At 35.0% G+C, this 18,020-nt stretch overlaps 1 protein-coding gene across 1 annotated transcript in view; it reads right to left on the bottom strand.

Moving 5' to 3' along the window:
• Positions 1-6,133: 6,133 nt before the first annotated feature.
• The window catches only part of ATP7 (copper-transporting ATPase 1), a 64,170-nt gene continuing 52,283 nt past the window's right edge, over positions 6,134-18,020 (bottom strand). The window contains exons 18-21 of the mRNA XM_089252627.1: positions 13,950-14,153; positions 13,302-13,419; positions 10,512-10,614; positions 6,134-9,414 (exon numbers count right to left, since the gene is read on the bottom strand). Coding sequence (XP_089108753.1) covers positions 9,141-9,414; positions 10,512-10,614; positions 13,302-13,419; positions 13,950-14,153 — 699 coding nt within the window. The 3' untranslated portion in view covers positions 6,134-9,140. The remainder of the gene's footprint in view (positions 9,415-10,511; positions 10,615-13,301; positions 13,420-13,949; positions 14,154-18,020) is intronic.

The following is an 18,020-nucleotide window of genomic DNA, read 5'->3' as shown; positions in this document are numbered from 1 at the left end:
ACTGCTGTATATAAACAACCCACATATGATAATTCATCAACATTGAAATCTTAAGGCAGCAGTCTTCAACGCATGGCCTGCTGGGGCCATATTTGGCCCTCTGAGCTTTTGTCGTGAAAAATGATAATTTTCAGAAAATAGTTGAAAAAATTGAAAACTATTAATTCCAGAATAAATGAAAAAAATTTCAGAATAAATTGATGAAAACTCAAAATTAATGAAGGGGATGAATTCAAAGAATTTTTGAAACAATTTCAAAAATTAGAAAAGGAAAAAAACAAAATTTTTGTCAGAAATAATTTCGTAATTTTTGATAGAAATTGTTTCACAATCAGTAAAAGAATAAATGCGTGTAATTATTGAAAGAAATGATGTCAAGAAATATTGAGAATGAATTTAATTTCACAATTACTGAAACAATTACAGAATCATCATAAAATTTCAGATTAAAGTTAATTTCAGAATCAATTTAATCAGTAATTAATCAAAAGCTTTACACAGAATATTAGTGTTAAAAATAAATTCCAGAATTAAAATTTAGAATGGCAAATTTTCTTATCAATCGGCGTTTATGGGATAAGATGTCATTGAATGGGTGGGAAATAAAAATTCAATTTTTGTAGCAGGATTTATCAGTTTTTAGCACTAAAAATTTGGCAGTAAATAAAATCCAGTTTTCATATACATATATGCAGTAATGTGTACACCGGATTACTTTTTACTTCAAAAAAGTTAACTCAGCTCGGAAGAAAGGGGTGCCCCCCCCCCCACCCAAGTTAATTTAAACTATAGAAATCAAAACCATAGAATAATGATTCAAATATTAGGAAATTTAATAGAATGATTCTATTTTCACAAAAAATTCAATCCGAGTACATGTTTTCACTCCTTATTTTTCACTTATTTTGTGACTTTTTTCTCATTTCGTTAGGCTATTTTTCCGGGATTTTGTCACTTTACCATGATCGTAGATACACACTGAATTTACTGACTGCTTTTGCATCGCAACTCTTGATGGTGAACACGGATTCATCATTGCTGTTTTTCCAGTGCAATAATACGTTTTTTCACAAACTTTTCCATTCTGTTAAAGGATACGCAAATGTTTCGTCAAGTACTGCTAGTCAAGGAGAATCGATGGAATTTGAAAAATAATTAACGTAAGGAAAGCATAAACCAAAAGAGTCAACTTTTTTTTTGTAAAAAAATAGTTGGAAACAGCGATTGAAGGTTTTTTTTCCGTTCTGCGGATGAGTGGCAATTCTCATAGTTTGACCCCATTTTATACGTTGTCTGAAGCCTGGGCACCGAATCTTGGGGAGGGTGACCCGAAGCAATAAAATTGGGGGGAGGACAAATAATGTTTTCAAAAATCAACTTCTATTGTGACGCAATGTTTCTTAAGGGGAAAATTTTGTTTTTGGCACAAGATGGTGCAGAATTGGAGAATTTTTGTAACAATGTAGCAAATGCTGGAAATTGTAGCAAAATATAGCAGACGTCTGAAATTGTAGCATATTTTTAACCCCTACGCTAAATTACAGGACTTGGTAACTCGCTGGTTTTGTGGGAAGTTTCAATTTGGCGTGCCATGTCCGAAAGGTTGTAGATGCCTGCCTCAAGGTATGGGAACGGTTGTCTGTTACGTTTTTATACAAAAAAAATTGGATTTTTCTGCTAGCATCCAGAGAAAAAAAACAAACTATTTTTACAAATTAATTTTGAAAAATATTTATTTCTATTCCAATCTCTCAGAAAGAAAAAAATGCAGTGTAGAGATAAGGCATTAGCAGTAGAAGTAGTAGTAAACTGTTTGGAAAAAAATTAGGTTGGAGTTGATGGATACTATCACCCCTCCAATTTTTCCTAAACAGTTTATAAACACCCTGCATAAATACGAAGAAACTTTTTTATGTATATGTAATAAAATATGATAATTTAAAACCTCCATATCTTGAAAAAAATGAAAAAGCCATCTCTATGAAGTAAAATCACAATGATCAAGGGAAAAAGCTCTTAATATTTTGATCGATGACTTCAACAATGGTTCCATTACACAATGCAAGGAAAAAGTGACTACTTTCAGTGGAATCGTTATAAGCAGGCGGCCTGCCTGAAAACTCAGTATTATACTAGACGGGCAAATTATATTCGAATGTATTTATAATATTTTTATCATATGGGTGTTGTGGTTGTAATTTCCCATTTTAGATATATAAATTTATTTTCTTGAAAATTTTCTACATTTTTAATTTTCAAAAATTGTAGTGGTTCTACTGTACAAGTATATATTTTTTACAGTATTTTACATACAATATTCATTTATCTTTATGGTATGTCTGAGTTCATATCCTCATTGTATGCAACATCAGTATTCTCAATGCGTGTGGTCAAATATTCAGTACCGGAAAGGGAAAAAAAAATCAGCTTAGCCTTCTATTAGTAAGGCTAGGATTTCCATAACTGCATATTTTTTATTATTTTGCATGTTTTGCTGTTTTTACGTGATGCATTTTTTTTTTATCTACACTGGTGTAAGAAATTAAGAGAATTTGCAGACTTGGTCGATTATCTCTAGAACTACTATTACTACTACTACTCTAGAACTAGATTTTAATTAAATTTGATATGTACATACATTGATACCAAACAAATAACCATTCAATAATTGTAATACACACGCATGATCGTGCGTAACACTCATTGGAGTCGAAAGGTATGAAATAGCGGTTGCAGAATAAACAAAAAAATGGGTTAATTGATGGGTATGGTCAAAGCCTCCTAGAAGTACGAAGGAGGTAGTTAGGAGGCTTTGGTATGGTCCCCTCTTACAGATATACAGGTCTCGCAGCGTGATTTACTTGAAACACATACTTGAAATAAGGCAGTTTATCATTTCCTGTGGCAATTGGTCCCACTCGTTCAGCAACGCTGTTTTCATTCCATGGATGGTTCCCGAAGGGGGGTTGCGAGTTGCAATTGCCCTCCCCAGAGCGTCCCAGACTTGCTCTATAGGGTTAAGGTCTGAAGATCTGGCTGGCCAATCCATCCGGCGAATATCCTCACTCTCTAGAAAATCGTCGAGCAGAAGAGCTCTATGTGGCCTCGCGTTATCGTCCATTAAAATGAACTCAGGGCCAACTGCACCCCTGAAAAGGCAAACATAGGGCTCCAAGACCTCATCCCTGTACCTCACACCAGTCACAGTGCCTCTTTCAAAGACATGGAGAGGTGTGCGGCCATCCAAAATGATGCCTGCCCAGACCATTAAACCTCCTCCGCCATAATGGTTGATTTCGCCGACATTGGAGGGTAGGTAGCGGGTCCCTGGTTCTCTTCATATGAACGTACAACAAGAATCGGTGCTTAGGCTGAACCGGGACTCATCAGTGAAGAGAACGGTCGCCTATTGATCCATACTCCAATCTCTATGCTCTCTGCACCATGATAAACAGATTCTCCTGTCTGTGGAAGTCAGCGGGACGCAAACAGCAGGTCTTCTTGAAGACCTGCCCTCTCTCATGAAGTTCTCAAGAAACAACCCTCTCTCATGAAGTCTTTTGGAAACAGTCACCCTTGATACACGGGTTCCTGTGGCTGCATACAAGTCACGAGAGAGCTGAGAAGCTGTAGCACTCCTGTTACGCCTTGCTATAATCGACAAATGACGATCTTCTCTGGCCGTCTTGGCTCTTGGACGACCTTACCCAGGCTTTCTCTCTATGGATCTGGTATCCTGGAACTGTTTCCATAAGTTACACACGATGCTGGGCGTTAAATTGAACTCTCTACAAATCTGGACTTGAGATTGGCCTGCTTCTAACCTCCCCACCTCATTCCATCATCTAAACGTTGGTGGTTACTCATTTTTACTGTTACAATTTGAAATTAACCGATTGCTGCAAAATAACACCAAGAAATTCGCCGAGGTGTGCTAGCAAACAACATGAGTCTTAACTTACGCACGCTTATAAAGCCTGTTTCTCTACTGGCTCCGCCTACATGCATGTGTACGCTTACGTATTTGACGTGCAAGATTTGCATTTTTGTCTAGAAGCAGTGGTTTTACATTCAGCTCAGTTCTTTTCGTGAAATTCGATAAAATATGCAAATTCTCTTAATTTATTTCACCAGTGTATAATATAAATTAAATTACCCCTTTCTTCAAGCTTGAGATGAACTTATATCTTTCTGAATTATATCTACACATGCCAGTCTTGCAATAAGGCACCCCCCCCCCCGCTCCAATCTAAATAATAGAGAAAAAAACAGCATTTACTGGAGTAAACCGATGAGAAAGCTTCTACCAAAACTGAATAATTGTTATTTTAGTATGTATAATATGCTATTGATCCTGAAACTCGTCTACGTAGAGGTTTTCATATTTTTACACAAGTTTGTTATTCACTTGGTAAAGGGGAATTTTTCAAGCCTGTCTGTCAAATGACTAAGATCCTGCACATGGTTAGATAAGAATTTATGTTTATCAAAACTAAGAATTAGTGATAAGAACATAATGAAAAGCCCAATGGGCATCAAGCCAGGTTCTTCAGAGCACTGAATCCGTAAAAATTGTTTTTTATTCTATTCGTGATTCCCCCCCCCCACCCACTTATTCATGAGAAATTTCTCTTTTTTCTTACTTCCTAATGGAATGCATTATCTGGATATTTTCAGTGTATTTGGGAAACATTCTAGTAAATATTTCAGCTTTTAAAATTCCATTGATAGGCCCCCACCTAAGACATTTTCAGTTAAAAACTTCTATTTCTAACATTAAATTCATAAATATAAATTTGTATTTTTAGGTTTAGCTTCATTTTTTTTCTCTCATGTTTGGTACAGAAACTGTAAGAAAATGAAATAAAAAGCTGTTATTGATTCTCTGATACATGTGGTGCACATCTTAGTAGTATTGTCATCTGGGATCTAAATGTTTAAGTGATCCTCAGCAGTAGGGCTGTAACCAGGATTTTTGAGGGCAACATGATTTTGCTATCCCTATTACCTCACCGTCGTCGCAGTGGTGGTCAGCTGAAGTTGGTTTCCTGCAGTTCCCAACTTCAAGGCGCGAATGCGAGCCTATCTCCCTGTTAAAAATTCTTGCCGCAGAGTTCAACAGACCTACAACGATATTATTATTATTACATTTCACTCATGGTTAGAAAAATTGATGGCAGCACTGCACATAACAAGAATTACAAAAACAAACTTCACGGAAGGTTTACTATACGTACACACACATTCCAACATGTACCAATTCGTCAGAAGTTTCGCAGAGGAATATGGACGAGGTGCATGACTGGTTTAATAGTAGTACCCCTATCACATTAAAATTTGATAATTTTATAACAGTGTTTCTGCTCCCACCTAAAATTTGCTGCCCAGGCAGTTGCCCCCCCCCCCCCCAAGTCCCTGTTCAGCACTCTGATCACCAAAAGCAGCTTACATAAAATTTTGTATATCACTTTGAAATCCAACCCTTACACTGATAACTCTTTTCTGAAAAATTTTGTCGCAATTTCAAAAAGCAATTGCTTCACTCCATATCGCTTATCTAAATGACAGCATGAAGTACAGAAACAATTTTTGCTAATATAGGGGTGAATGATTGACTAGCAGAGATTGCATAAAAAGTTTCAGTAGAGTACATCAACATTTTGTGTGATCCCCTGGTCAATTGCTTGCAAAACACTTGTGTTTGTGTGGAATTTTTTCATTGAGAGGGGTTCAATTTTCCTCTACATTTCTGCATTAGATAAGTTTTGTTTAATCCAGGTTTTTTTTCCATGTGTATTTTGTCATTGAAATCACAGGACCAAGATTTTTTCTGTTGAAGACAGGTTTTACTGTATATTGTGCCCGAGTGGCATGGTGGTAAGATGCTCTGTCTACCATCGTGAAGGTTGTTGTCAGGGTCCCGGGTTCGAACCGAAGGGAGGATATAGATAAGATATTTTCCCTAACGAACCCGAGGTGACCACCGATAGACAGCGCCTTCACTTCCAACCCATCTCACTAATGGCAGTAAATTGCAATATAGCGATATGGCCAGAGTTGGTGTTTGGTGAAGTAGTAGGTTTTACTGTATTATAAATTTGAAGATTATTAAAATAACAAGAATCCCACAAAATAATTACAAAAATGCTTTTAATATGCACGATAAAGCTTACACAAATACATTTAGCTGATAATAAAGATGAGGCTCTTATATGCATATGTATTAAGCTCATTAGTATGCTTACAAGAAATGTTATATATTGTGGTAATTTTAAGAACATCATGCATATCACATTTCAGACATATTTACATTTTTTTAACGTTCAAGATCAACATCTGATACGAATAGCTTGTCTTTCATTCAACATACTCATATAATACATACGTAAGTGATTTTATTTTTGCGACCATTATTCAATGAATATAATTTTCTCTGGCTAAGGAACTGGAATCATGAGTTTGAGTATCGACTTGAAGTTTCCTCCTGCACCAGTGGTTGGCATCACCACAGTATATTAGATGAAATTGACTGCAAAGAACTGAACAGAGTTTAGTCAATGAAAGACCAGCAATATTAGTTTCAATTCTGTTCTACATGTAACGTATCCATAGATCCCAGCGAAAAAAAAGTCCTAATTTAGTTACTTTTATGTAGAAATAATAAAAATATTTACCACTTTTGTGGCCCTCAGGATAGGCCCAGTTGATCGCCGCCGATCACCATTGCCAGTTTCAATCATGATTTTTTTTTTTTTATTTGAAAGTTTATGTACATTAGATTGATGACTTTAGATCCGATTGGCTTGTTCAGACACATGCAGCCGAGATTTTCTTCCTTAAATACTGGTCTCACGATGGCACAGTTCTCAACTACTTCAACTAATTCTACCGCTTAGGTAGTTTTACCTCAACGTTCTAAACTTAGGTCGTTACACTAATATCTAAAAATATGTTGAGAGTTAAATAATCACAACCTCTTGTTCCCAGCTGAAGTATTTTTAAATGAAGTTCTATTTCTAAAGAAAAATCTGAGTCTTGCAGCCACTCATCAGAGTCAAACTGCTGCTCCTGGGTAGATTTCTGAGAGGTTTCATAGTATCCTGTTGATTGACTGCTGATATAGTGACGTCCAGTTTCTCTCCACCTTCCGACGTCTGTGTGGCTTGATCGTGCTATTCTTCAATTGGATACTTGGAAATCTTCTGATGGATACAGACTGTCATTGACCTGATCTGAACTCTTAAGTCTCTATTCTTTGCTTCATTCTTTCGTCATCGTTTGACTTGTACTGTGTTCGTAACCAGAACACAGGGCTTCTAGGTTCTTAAGAAGAGACATGATACTCAGTTGAGTATGAACTTCCATGGGTGAGAAAATCATGACTGAATCAAATCTTTGAAAAAAATGTTTAAATTGAAAAACTATTGTTAACTGAAATTAACTAAAAGTTGTAAACTGTAAATGAACATCTTAAAATACTTGTTGTAATAAAGTAATTGAAGTGGAAAAAATTGTTTGCCTTTCCTTCTTGTTGTCTACTTTAACTAAAGATAATTTGAACCGGGCACGTATATAAGTCCGGGAGGTTACATATACATTGAAGTCAGTCCATCTAATATACCCTGGTGAGAGCAACCTCTGGTGCTGGAGAAACATTAAGTTATTATTCAAACTCATGACAGCTCGTTAGTCCAAAAAAAATCTTATTCATTGGACTTAGCATCTTTTATATACTGGTTTTCATATGAAAAAAAAATTTCATTCATATTCGATATAAAATGTATAAATTATGAATTAACATTCCAGTTTTCCTTTTTTCAAACTTGAAATCAAGCATATGATACATAAAACATCATGTAAAATCTAATTTATCAAGATTGAAAACCCATAAAATTTACACATTTATTAGTGCACATATCACTTGACAAACTGCATTTTTTACCAGCCAATTCCAACTTAAGCCTGCTCATGCTACCAATGCCTGAAACATAATTTACAATAATACAGAAATAGCACAATTTTGTAAGAAAAATTTATGTTTCTGAAATTCAAGCACAATCGCTGAATTATTGAGGAAATATATATCACAAAACAATATTTAACAAGACTAGGCAGCGATTTTTAAAAATGAAAGCTTTGCCATGATTTAGAAATGAATTTGCAAGACTAATATAGCATTGATCATTTTTGTCGCAATCAATGTGATCGGTAGATGCAAAGTTCTTCAGCAGAAAAGGTTTTTAGAAACTCATCTTGTATGTTAGAGATTGCTATTTTGTTCATCAACAAATTCTAATAGTATTTTCCATAAAGCCATAAATTGTTCCAATTTTTTTTCTGAAGAGCAGTGTTATTAAAAGATAAAGCCAGTAAATTATTTAAAAGATTGTTTTTTCACTTTGCCTTCATGAGCTTCCCAAAGCAAAAAAAGACTGGTATTTCGTAAAAAGTGACCAGATTTTTGGCTGCAAACATACACAACAAATTTATGAAATTTTACACATTGTATAAAAATATCAACTGCTTCAACAAGGATCAATTACAATTTTTTGCCCAACCAGAATTATAATACAATTAACAAACATATTTTGTATATGAGCGATTCTCATTCGTTTCCTTCCATGACAGCAACTTATGACATTATAAAACTTGAGATATAATTTTTTAATATTAAAAAAAATGGGAAGTAAACATGAATATAATGACTGAGATTCTAAAGTAGCAGTTTATTCTAATGGTAAGCTCATTCTGGACCAAAGGGAAAGAGCTCTTTAGACTAGAATTTATTAACCATTGTGCTGCTATAGTTTATTTTGTAAAATTCTGAAATTTTTAACAGAGTTAAAATCCTGAGTATTAAATGAACACTGTGGCAAAACTGATAGAAATAAAATGAACTAAAAAATATATTTAGAAAAATTTAAAAATGACAAAAATATTTGAAGCATGTGCAAAAACTATAACTGCTCTCTTAATATAATCTCTCCTTATATATACATAAAATAATATTTTTCATGTGATTTGAAATTATTTTTTTTTAAGTGAAAAAAATTCAATTACTAAATATCAAACTGATCACGATACCCCATATATCACAGAAGTCTTTTTCTTTTGCATTTTTTTAAAGTTAGTAATAGGAATTAAACGGTCATCATTTCTAGTTCTTGTCCGTCGGGATCCAACAGCCTATCCTTTTTCACCTGCTTGTTTTTTGGCACTAGATTCATAATAAAACTGAGGCTACTTTTGCTACTGTATCTCGATGGTTGCTCCGGTATGCTGATGTCGTCCAGACCTCTGTGGATAGACATATCATCACCGCCATTGATCACGTTGTCCAAATGCATTTGGGTCTTCTGCCAATACTCTGAGTATGCTGGTGTGCTCAATTTTTGTTTCGTCGGCTTGCGATAACTGAACAAAAATATTTTTGTAAAAAATTATACACCCATATAATTTCCAATTCAATTGTCGCTCATAGACATAGAAATAAAAATTTCTATCATTACTATTGAACAATTTATATAATTAAAATGCTGCATTTACTCAAATCTAAAGCATACTTTTTCCCCTCTGAAATCAACCTTGTTTTATTTAGGGGCAGGTCAGCATTCACACCCACCATTTCACAACCACTCAACAATATCATATCTTCTTGCGGTATTTGTATAAATAAAATTCTCGCTATTTATTTTCATGTTACTTTGTGAACCTAAATATGTAGTCTTTGTGAAAATCTTTGACATGAAATCATGACCTTCACACGAATTAATCTTTTTCAATAATATTTCCATAAGGACCTGACAATTAGTTTTCTCTTTTTACAACAAAACAAATATTCTGTGGAACCTATAAGAAACGGTAAAATAACCTAGATATTGACAATAATAGGGAAATGAGTTCTTTACTTCCCAAGTACAGTGACTGAGAATATAGTTGGGGACATTGCAGTGAGGGATATTTAAAAATAATAATTAAGTCAATAAAATAATGAAGGACCTGATGGTAAATGCAATGTATCCAATTTTCTTTTTTTCCCGTCACTGACATGCCAATGCACAGAGATTTTGTCAATTAAATATAGCATAGCGAGGGGATATCAATACAGACGAATACCATTATTATGAAAATCTTGTTTTAACCAACACGTTTCTAATCCCCCAGTTAAGTTTACATAGTAACAATGCAAAAACGTGGGATTCCTTTATAACAAAATTTCCTTAGGATTCGACTGTACATCAATTACATATGGCATACCCAGGGACTGCATAAAAACTTAAATTTTGTAACTTTTCCACAAATATCTGACTTTTTCTCAATTTTTGTTCACAAAAAATATTTCCCCAATGACATACTATATTCCTTATTTGGGGGGGGGGTCAATTTCAAACATAAGGAACTTTCATGTAATGTAGAGGTTGCTATGTAATCCTTGTGCAATATCATTGTTGAATGCAATAATTTGAAGAGATTGAAATTGGTAAATATGAAAGGAAAAAATTGTCACTTACAATTTCAAAAGCAGTGATGAGCATACAACTGAAACAGAAGAAGCAGCCATGGCAGCTGAACCAACCCAGGGTTTGAGAATAATTCCCCATGGTCGAAACACACCTGTTAACAGAAAACGTTGAATACATTTAAAATTTTTTATGCTCATTTTATGTTCTGAAATATCATGATTAGATATTCTGAAATATCATGATTAGATATTCTGAAATATCATGATTAGATATTCTGAAATATCATGATTAGATATTCTGAAATATCATGATTAGATATTCTGAAATATCATGATTAGATATTCTGAAATATCATGATTAGATATTCTGAAATATCATGATTAGATATTCTGAAATATCATGATTAGATATTCTGAAATATCATGATTAGATATTCTGAAATATCATGATTAGATATTCTGAAATATCATGATTAGATATTCTGAAATATCATGATTAGATATTCTGAAATATCATGATTAGATATTCTGAAATATCATGATTAGATATTCTGAAATATCATGATTAGATATTCTGAAATATCATGATTAGATATTCTGAAATATCTGGAACTTGCATTTTGAAATAACCACAATTGAAATTTTCACACATATAAAGCTTGCTTATCAACTATAGAGCAATTTTTTTCAAATACGCATCCAGATGTGTGATTCACAAATAAAAATTGAATTTTGCTCCCCTAAATTTTGTTGGAGTAAAAATACTCCTTCTAATTTTAGGCAATTTTTTTACTTATTTTCACTGATAAAAAAAATACCCCCCTCTCTTTAGAAAAATACCTCTTAAAATTTTGGATAGTAGTATATAGAGTTTTTGTCGGAATTATATCATTCATTCCTCCCAAATTTTTCCTCTTTAGTGAATGGGTTACTAAACCCCTTAGATTGCCAAATTCAATCCTGACTGCTTGTAACGAATACAATTCAGTCTCTATCAAAGGTGCACATTAGACCTGAGTTACTTAATCTTGTGCTCGATTTTTTTTTCTCTTTTTCCGTTTGAGCTTCCTTCATAGTTATTGAATGCCTGAAAAATCATTTTAAAAAATCTATTTCAAATTGTAATGCTTACACAGAGCTTTATTGAAGACAATGGTAAGCCTTGAAAATTGCATGTAAAATTTATGCACTGAAGTAATATTACTTTCCAAACTACCTTCTTTATGATTCAAACAAGAAAAAAAAAAGTCAGATTGCAAACTTAGAGGTAAAAAAAAGAAATGTAAACAAATCATTTAAACAAATTAGCAAAAATACAATCACACATGCTCCATAACAAACAAAGCTGCTGTCATTAATAGGGACATCTAGCAGTTAAATTCAAAATATAAAATGGAAAGAATATGACCTCACCTCATGTGCGAAGGTGATTCTGAATTTTATTTTTTAAACTGTGTGTTATGAATATTTAAATAACCCTTTGTACACATGAAAAGCTATGCAAATAATGGTTAATCATGCAATCTTCAGAGTTGAAACCTAAAGTATCGATATGAGTGAGGCTTTAGGTCACAATATCTATGCTTAGATTATCTATCTATCTTATAGATTATAATCATGCATATACTTATGATTTTTTCTCTTCTTCTCAATTATCTTATATTTTTTCTTCTCACACAAAAACGTTTTCGATTGTACATCTACTAACAGATATGAGCCACCCAGTAGATCTGACAATCATATAATCACAATGATTATAATTTTTTTTCCTTTCAGAAATGGTCAATTTACAGCGAACTGCATTGAAATTGAGTTTGCTTTAAAAAGAATTCTGTTTCATGTGCAAGATTTTTATGTGCAATGAGAAAAGTAACAGCAAAGAGATGAGAACATCATATACAGAGTGTTCTGTTAATGGACCGACAAACTCACAGGGTTGTTAGTAGGCATCAAGAAGAACAAAAATTGAAATGGAACATTGTCGCAAACCATGTTGAGATGGCGAAAATCTTGAAAATGCAGTCTCCGAGTCCAGAGGAGACAAAAGATGGATGTCAGTTGATTGCTGAAGGCATTTACTCACCATATCGGATGTAAGCAATGTCGCAAAACAAATGCGCTGGGTAGGATCACATGCTGTGGACAACGTAAATTAGCATTATTGCGGTAGTAAGCACATGTAGCAGTGAGTTTTCTGTTTCAATGAGCATTTTCTGCATCCAGGAAGCGTTTTTACATCATTTTAGACTGTGCAATGGCATCAGCAGTTGCCATTTCCAACTCTTGTAATAATTAATCAAATAAATCTTTTTGTGGTTATTATTGTACTTTTTGCCATTCCAGCGTGACGTTGAAACCTACATGCATTTTTTTGTGATTTTCACCTTCTCAACATGGTTTGCGACACCATGTTTCACTGAAATTTTTGTTCCTCTTGATGTCTACTAACAACCATGAGTTTGTCTGTCTATTAACAGAACACCCTGTATAATTATATAGTATCTTACTTATTGTCTGTGTTTAATAAAATTCAGATTTGTTTTCAAAGGACAGGCTTAATAGAAGCTTCTGAATAACAAAACTTGTAACAAACTGTCCACTTTTTATCCAGTTCCATCTGAAGTATTTTATCACAAAACAATGAATTTCTGAAGGCTCCAAATATTATTCAAAGAGTAAAGTCACACCAGGTCAATTGCCCAACAAAGTGACTTGAATTAAAAAAGTGTGAATATTACCATATTTAACATACTATAAGCTTACAGCTTATTAGCATCAACTACATCAGTATAACACCATTAAAAATATATATATGTATGCCATTTTAACAATCATGTACCTGCTGCAAGAGGAATTCCAATCAAGTTATACATGCTAGCAAACACAAAATTACATCGAATCCTTTTAACAGTTTTCCTTGACAAATCAATGGCGCTGACCACATCAAGCAGATCATTCTAAAAAGAAATATATGTATGTATTTATTGGTCACAATGATAAAAGATTACTAAAATTTATCACACATACATAATGAATATAGAAAATGATAAAAATCACAAATGCAATTCTCTGAGGCAAACACCCAGAGAAAACAGTTCTAGACCATATTACCATATTAAACTGCAAGCATGTTAAATGAATAATTGTTTGATCATTAGAGAAACATTAAACATTTCAAGGACTACAAATACAGTAGCACCTCAGTTATATGAGGCATTTTTAAGAAACTGATTTCAAAAATTAATTACAGTAAAAAAATATGTAAGTGCACATATAACAAACTCTTAGATGTTATCTGCCCAGCAGTTCGTAGGGGTTTCTTTGGATATATATATAATTTTTTTTTTTTTTGTATCTTACACACAAAAAAAATCAAAAATAAAGTTTGTTTAAAAAAAAAATTGGCCTATACAGAGGTAATTGGGTTTTTCTTGATTAGATACAACTGAACAGAAATTCTTAATCAGCAAAAACAAATCTCACTTACCCTAATTAGCACAACATCGGCTGCTTCTACAGCTACATCAGCTCCATTGGATATAGCTATACCTACATCGGCTTTGGCTAAAGCTGGAGAATCATTGATTCCATCTCCAACCATAGCTACCCTAATTCCTTTTTCCTGAAGCTGCGCAATTTTCATAACCTTATGCGAAGGAAGAACTTCAGCAAATACACGAGATATTCCAACCTGTCAGATTCAAAGAAAGAAAATGTTAGAAAAAAAATTTTCATATTTATTTTGAAATTGAAGACATTCCAGACAGGAGAACCAAGAACCATTATCAAATTTCTCAGTAAGAAAGACCAAACTGAAAAATATGTATTTATATGTGGTGTATTAATAAAACCCTTCAATGATTTATTAGCTCTTGTTTGATTTGGGCTCATTCTTTATGATATAATAACGTGCATTCGTTAACGTGTAATATTTTTGTTGGTGTCAGGAGAGACAGGGCAACAACCTTTTAATAGGGTTTCTAAATACAGGTTGTTCGTATAGAAAAGTTCACATTTTTATTTTAACTATACAACCATTTGCAAAATGAATGACATATTTGAGTGCTACAAGTTATTTGAATACTTATTCTAATTGGAAGTATGCCTCTAGGATCAATGGTTCGCCAGTAAAATTCCATACCCCCTGTTTGCTATGCATCGTGTGTGTGTGTGTGTATTAGGACAAGCCTATAAAAGAATGTCTCACTTTTTTCGTTGAGTGTTAATGCAAGCAGGGATCCTAACCTGGAATCCATTGCTCTTTTGTATCACTATGAACATACTCGAACTGTAAATATACAGGGTGTCTACATCAAATGTCCTTATTTTTAATCAGTTCCTACATTTTACAAGTAGTTGAAAAAGTAGATAGATTGAAAGCAACAATCAAGAAGTTCATGTCAAAAAAATCATGTACTTTCACGTGTGCACTTTCTGTTGCACGGTTCAAAAATGATCCAATGACCACATCACATGAAAGCGCACATCATACATTGATTTTGAGATTTTTTTCTCCCCACTTCAAATATTGTATGGGGATTCTCATGAGAATGAGTCCCAAATTCTGCAATTGTGCTTATTAACCCTGTTGGACACATGGAATGTTGTCTCATCTGAAAAAAAAATTACCCTGGAGGAGGAATCAGGTTCACGAGAGATCATGAACGTGTAGCGGAGTTTCGCCAACGCTTGGCGTAAAAAGTGACTACGCAGGTTACACGCGCCAAGCGACGAAAAGAAGAAAAATATTCAGTGGTTGCGAGTGAGTGTAAATGACATGTTGATGTTTTTTCGTGTGTGTGCATTTTTTGTAAATAAATTAATTTGGTGATTGTGACAAGTCGTCTTTTAATTAGAGTGGAGTCAGATGAGCGTTATCAAATCAACTCGGTCAACATTCCAAATGTGGTGACCCAGTGTGGAATGACGCAAGGACATTAATTGGCACGTGGCTGAATAAAGGTAGGCCGGATTCGTATGTTCACTTTCTCGTGTGTCCTCTGGGGTGTTAAAAGTGCAATTCCGTTCGCATTGGTTTACACGCTGATAATGCCGGATCCGAAACCTGGAAATTCAGGAGATGAGAAAGTTGAATCACAATGTGGTCGTGTGTCTGTCAAAGTACCAAATTTTTGGCCAAACAATGTGAAACTATTTTTTGTTCAATTAGAGTCCAGTTTCAGGGTGTCTGGGATTACTGTTGAGCAGACAAAATTTGACACATTAGTTGCTTCGTTAGACCCTGAAACACTGTCACATGTTACTGACGTCGTTTGGGCCAGCCCTTTACACATGGTTCCCAAGGGTTCGTCTGACTGGCGACCAACGGGTGACTACAGAGCTCTGAACCGCATTACTGTACCAGATAAGTACCCTGTACCACACATTCACGATTTCTCGCATATGCTCAATGGAAAGTGCATATTTTCTAAAATTGATTTGGTTCGCGCCTACCACCAAATTCCAGTTAATCCACCTGATATACCCAAGACTGCCATCATAATACCATTTGGGTTATTTGAATTTCCATTTCTAAATTTTAGCCTCTGTTCAGCAGCACAAACTTTCCAAAGATTTATCAATGAGGTTATGCGTGGTTTGGACTATGTTTTTTCATACATTGACGATATTTTGGTTGCTAGTGAGAATCCGGAGCAGCATAGGCAGCATTTGGAAGAAATTTTTAAACGTTTTTTGGAATATGGTATTGTCATTAACGAATCTAAATGTGAATTTGGCAAAGAGAAAATTGAATTTTTAGGTCACACAATCAATCAAAATGGTTGTTGTCCTACTAAAGAAAAAGTTGATGCAATCTTGAATTTTCCCAAACCTAGTGATATTAGCCAACTTCGACGATTTTTGGGGATGATAAATTTCTATCACCGTTTCATTCCAGACAGTGCGGTCATTCTTGCACCCTTAAGTAAGTTACTGGTTGGGGCAAAAAAGAATGACAAGCGGAAAATTGAATGGAATTCTGACTTAGACACAGCTTTCGAAAAAGCAAAAAATGCCATGGCTGAGGCAACTTTATTGTACCATCCTTCAGCAAATGCTAAAATGGCTTTGGTCACTGATTGTAGTGGTTTTGTGATGGGTGCTGTATTACATGAAGTAACACCTGATGGCCCAAAACCTCTTGGATATTTTTCAAAAAAGCTGTCACCAGCACAATGCAATTATTCAGCTTATGATAGGGAATAGCTTGCTGCATATTCAGCAATTCAGTATTTTAGGTATTTGTTAGAGGCTAGGCCCTTTACTTTATTTGTGGACCATAAACCCCTCATATTTGCATTTCAGCAAAAACAGGATAAATGCTCACCTCGTAGGCTTAGGCAGCTTGACTTCATTTCGCAGTTTACCACAGATATTCAGTATTTACCAGGTAAAAGTAATATCGTAGCGGATAGTTTATCCCGCATTTGTGAAATCCAATTTTCCTCATTAGCAGACATGCAGTTATGGAGCAAAATGCAATCTGAAGATGAGGAAATGAAAAATATCCTGGATGGTAATATTGATTGTAGTGTAGAATTAACGAAACTGAGGATGCCTGCATCCGATATTCACCTCTATTGTGATAGTTCTACTGGGGAAAATAGATTTTATGTCCCTCAAACCTTAAGAAAAAAAGTTTTCGAACAGGTGCATGGCTTATCTCATGCTGGCATCAAGTCCACTAAACAATTAATCAATAGCCGTTATTTTTGGCCTAATCAAAACAAGGACATAACTGTTTGGTGTAGAGCATGTGTGCTATGTCAGAAAACCAAGGTGCATAAGCATACAAAGTTGCCTTTGACAAAATTTTTAGTCCCAGATGAACGTTTTTCACATGTTCATATAGACTTGATAGGACCACTTCCTCCGTGTCATGGTTTCCGTTACTGTCTAACGATGGTAGATAGATTCACGAGATGGCCCGAGGTAGTGCCACTATCCGACATGACGACTGAAAGTGTCGCCAGAGCTTTGGTACATGGGTAGATTGCACGATTTGGTACACCTCAGAGGGTAACATGCGACAGGGGTGGACAATTTGAATCTGGTCTTTTTCAGGCTCTTTCCCGAATGCTTGGCATCCAAATTGCAAGGACCGCTGCATATACGCCACAGTGCAATGCAATGGTGGAAAGGTTCCATAGGCCACTGAAGCAAGCATTGATATGTCATATGATAAAACAGGTCCTGGAAGGCCTCGACTCAGACTGGTATGAAGCTCTCCCATTGGTTCTTCTTGGGTTAAGGTCAGCATATAGGAGTGACCTTGATGCCTCGACAGCCCAGCTGACTTATGGTTCCTCACTTCGTCTTCCTGGTCAGCTGTACGACGATCAGCCATTGTTTAACCCGCCCGACTACATTGCCCGATTGCAAAGGATCATCAGCTCTCTGAAACCAACGAATCCTGTGCGGCATGGACTTCCAAAGATCTACGTCCTGAAGGAGCTCACCACCTGCACTCATGTCTTCATCCGCTGTGGTCCCTTCAAGAAGTCTCTCCAGCGCCCGTACGAAGGTCCATTCCGTGTTGTGCACAGATTGACCAAGG

This window comes from Pholcus phalangioides, unplaced genomic scaffold (genome assembly GCF_987345545.1).
Source record: "Pholcus phalangioides strain wild (caught in Gottingen) unplaced genomic scaffold, Ppha-v1.0 ptg000030l_1, whole genome shotgun sequence".
Lineage (NCBI taxonomy): Eukaryota > Metazoa > Arthropoda > Arachnida > Araneae > Pholcidae > Pholcus > Pholcus phalangioides.
The sequence above is the reverse complement of the archived record's forward strand: the minus strand, read 5'-3'. Positions and strand labels throughout refer to the sequence as shown.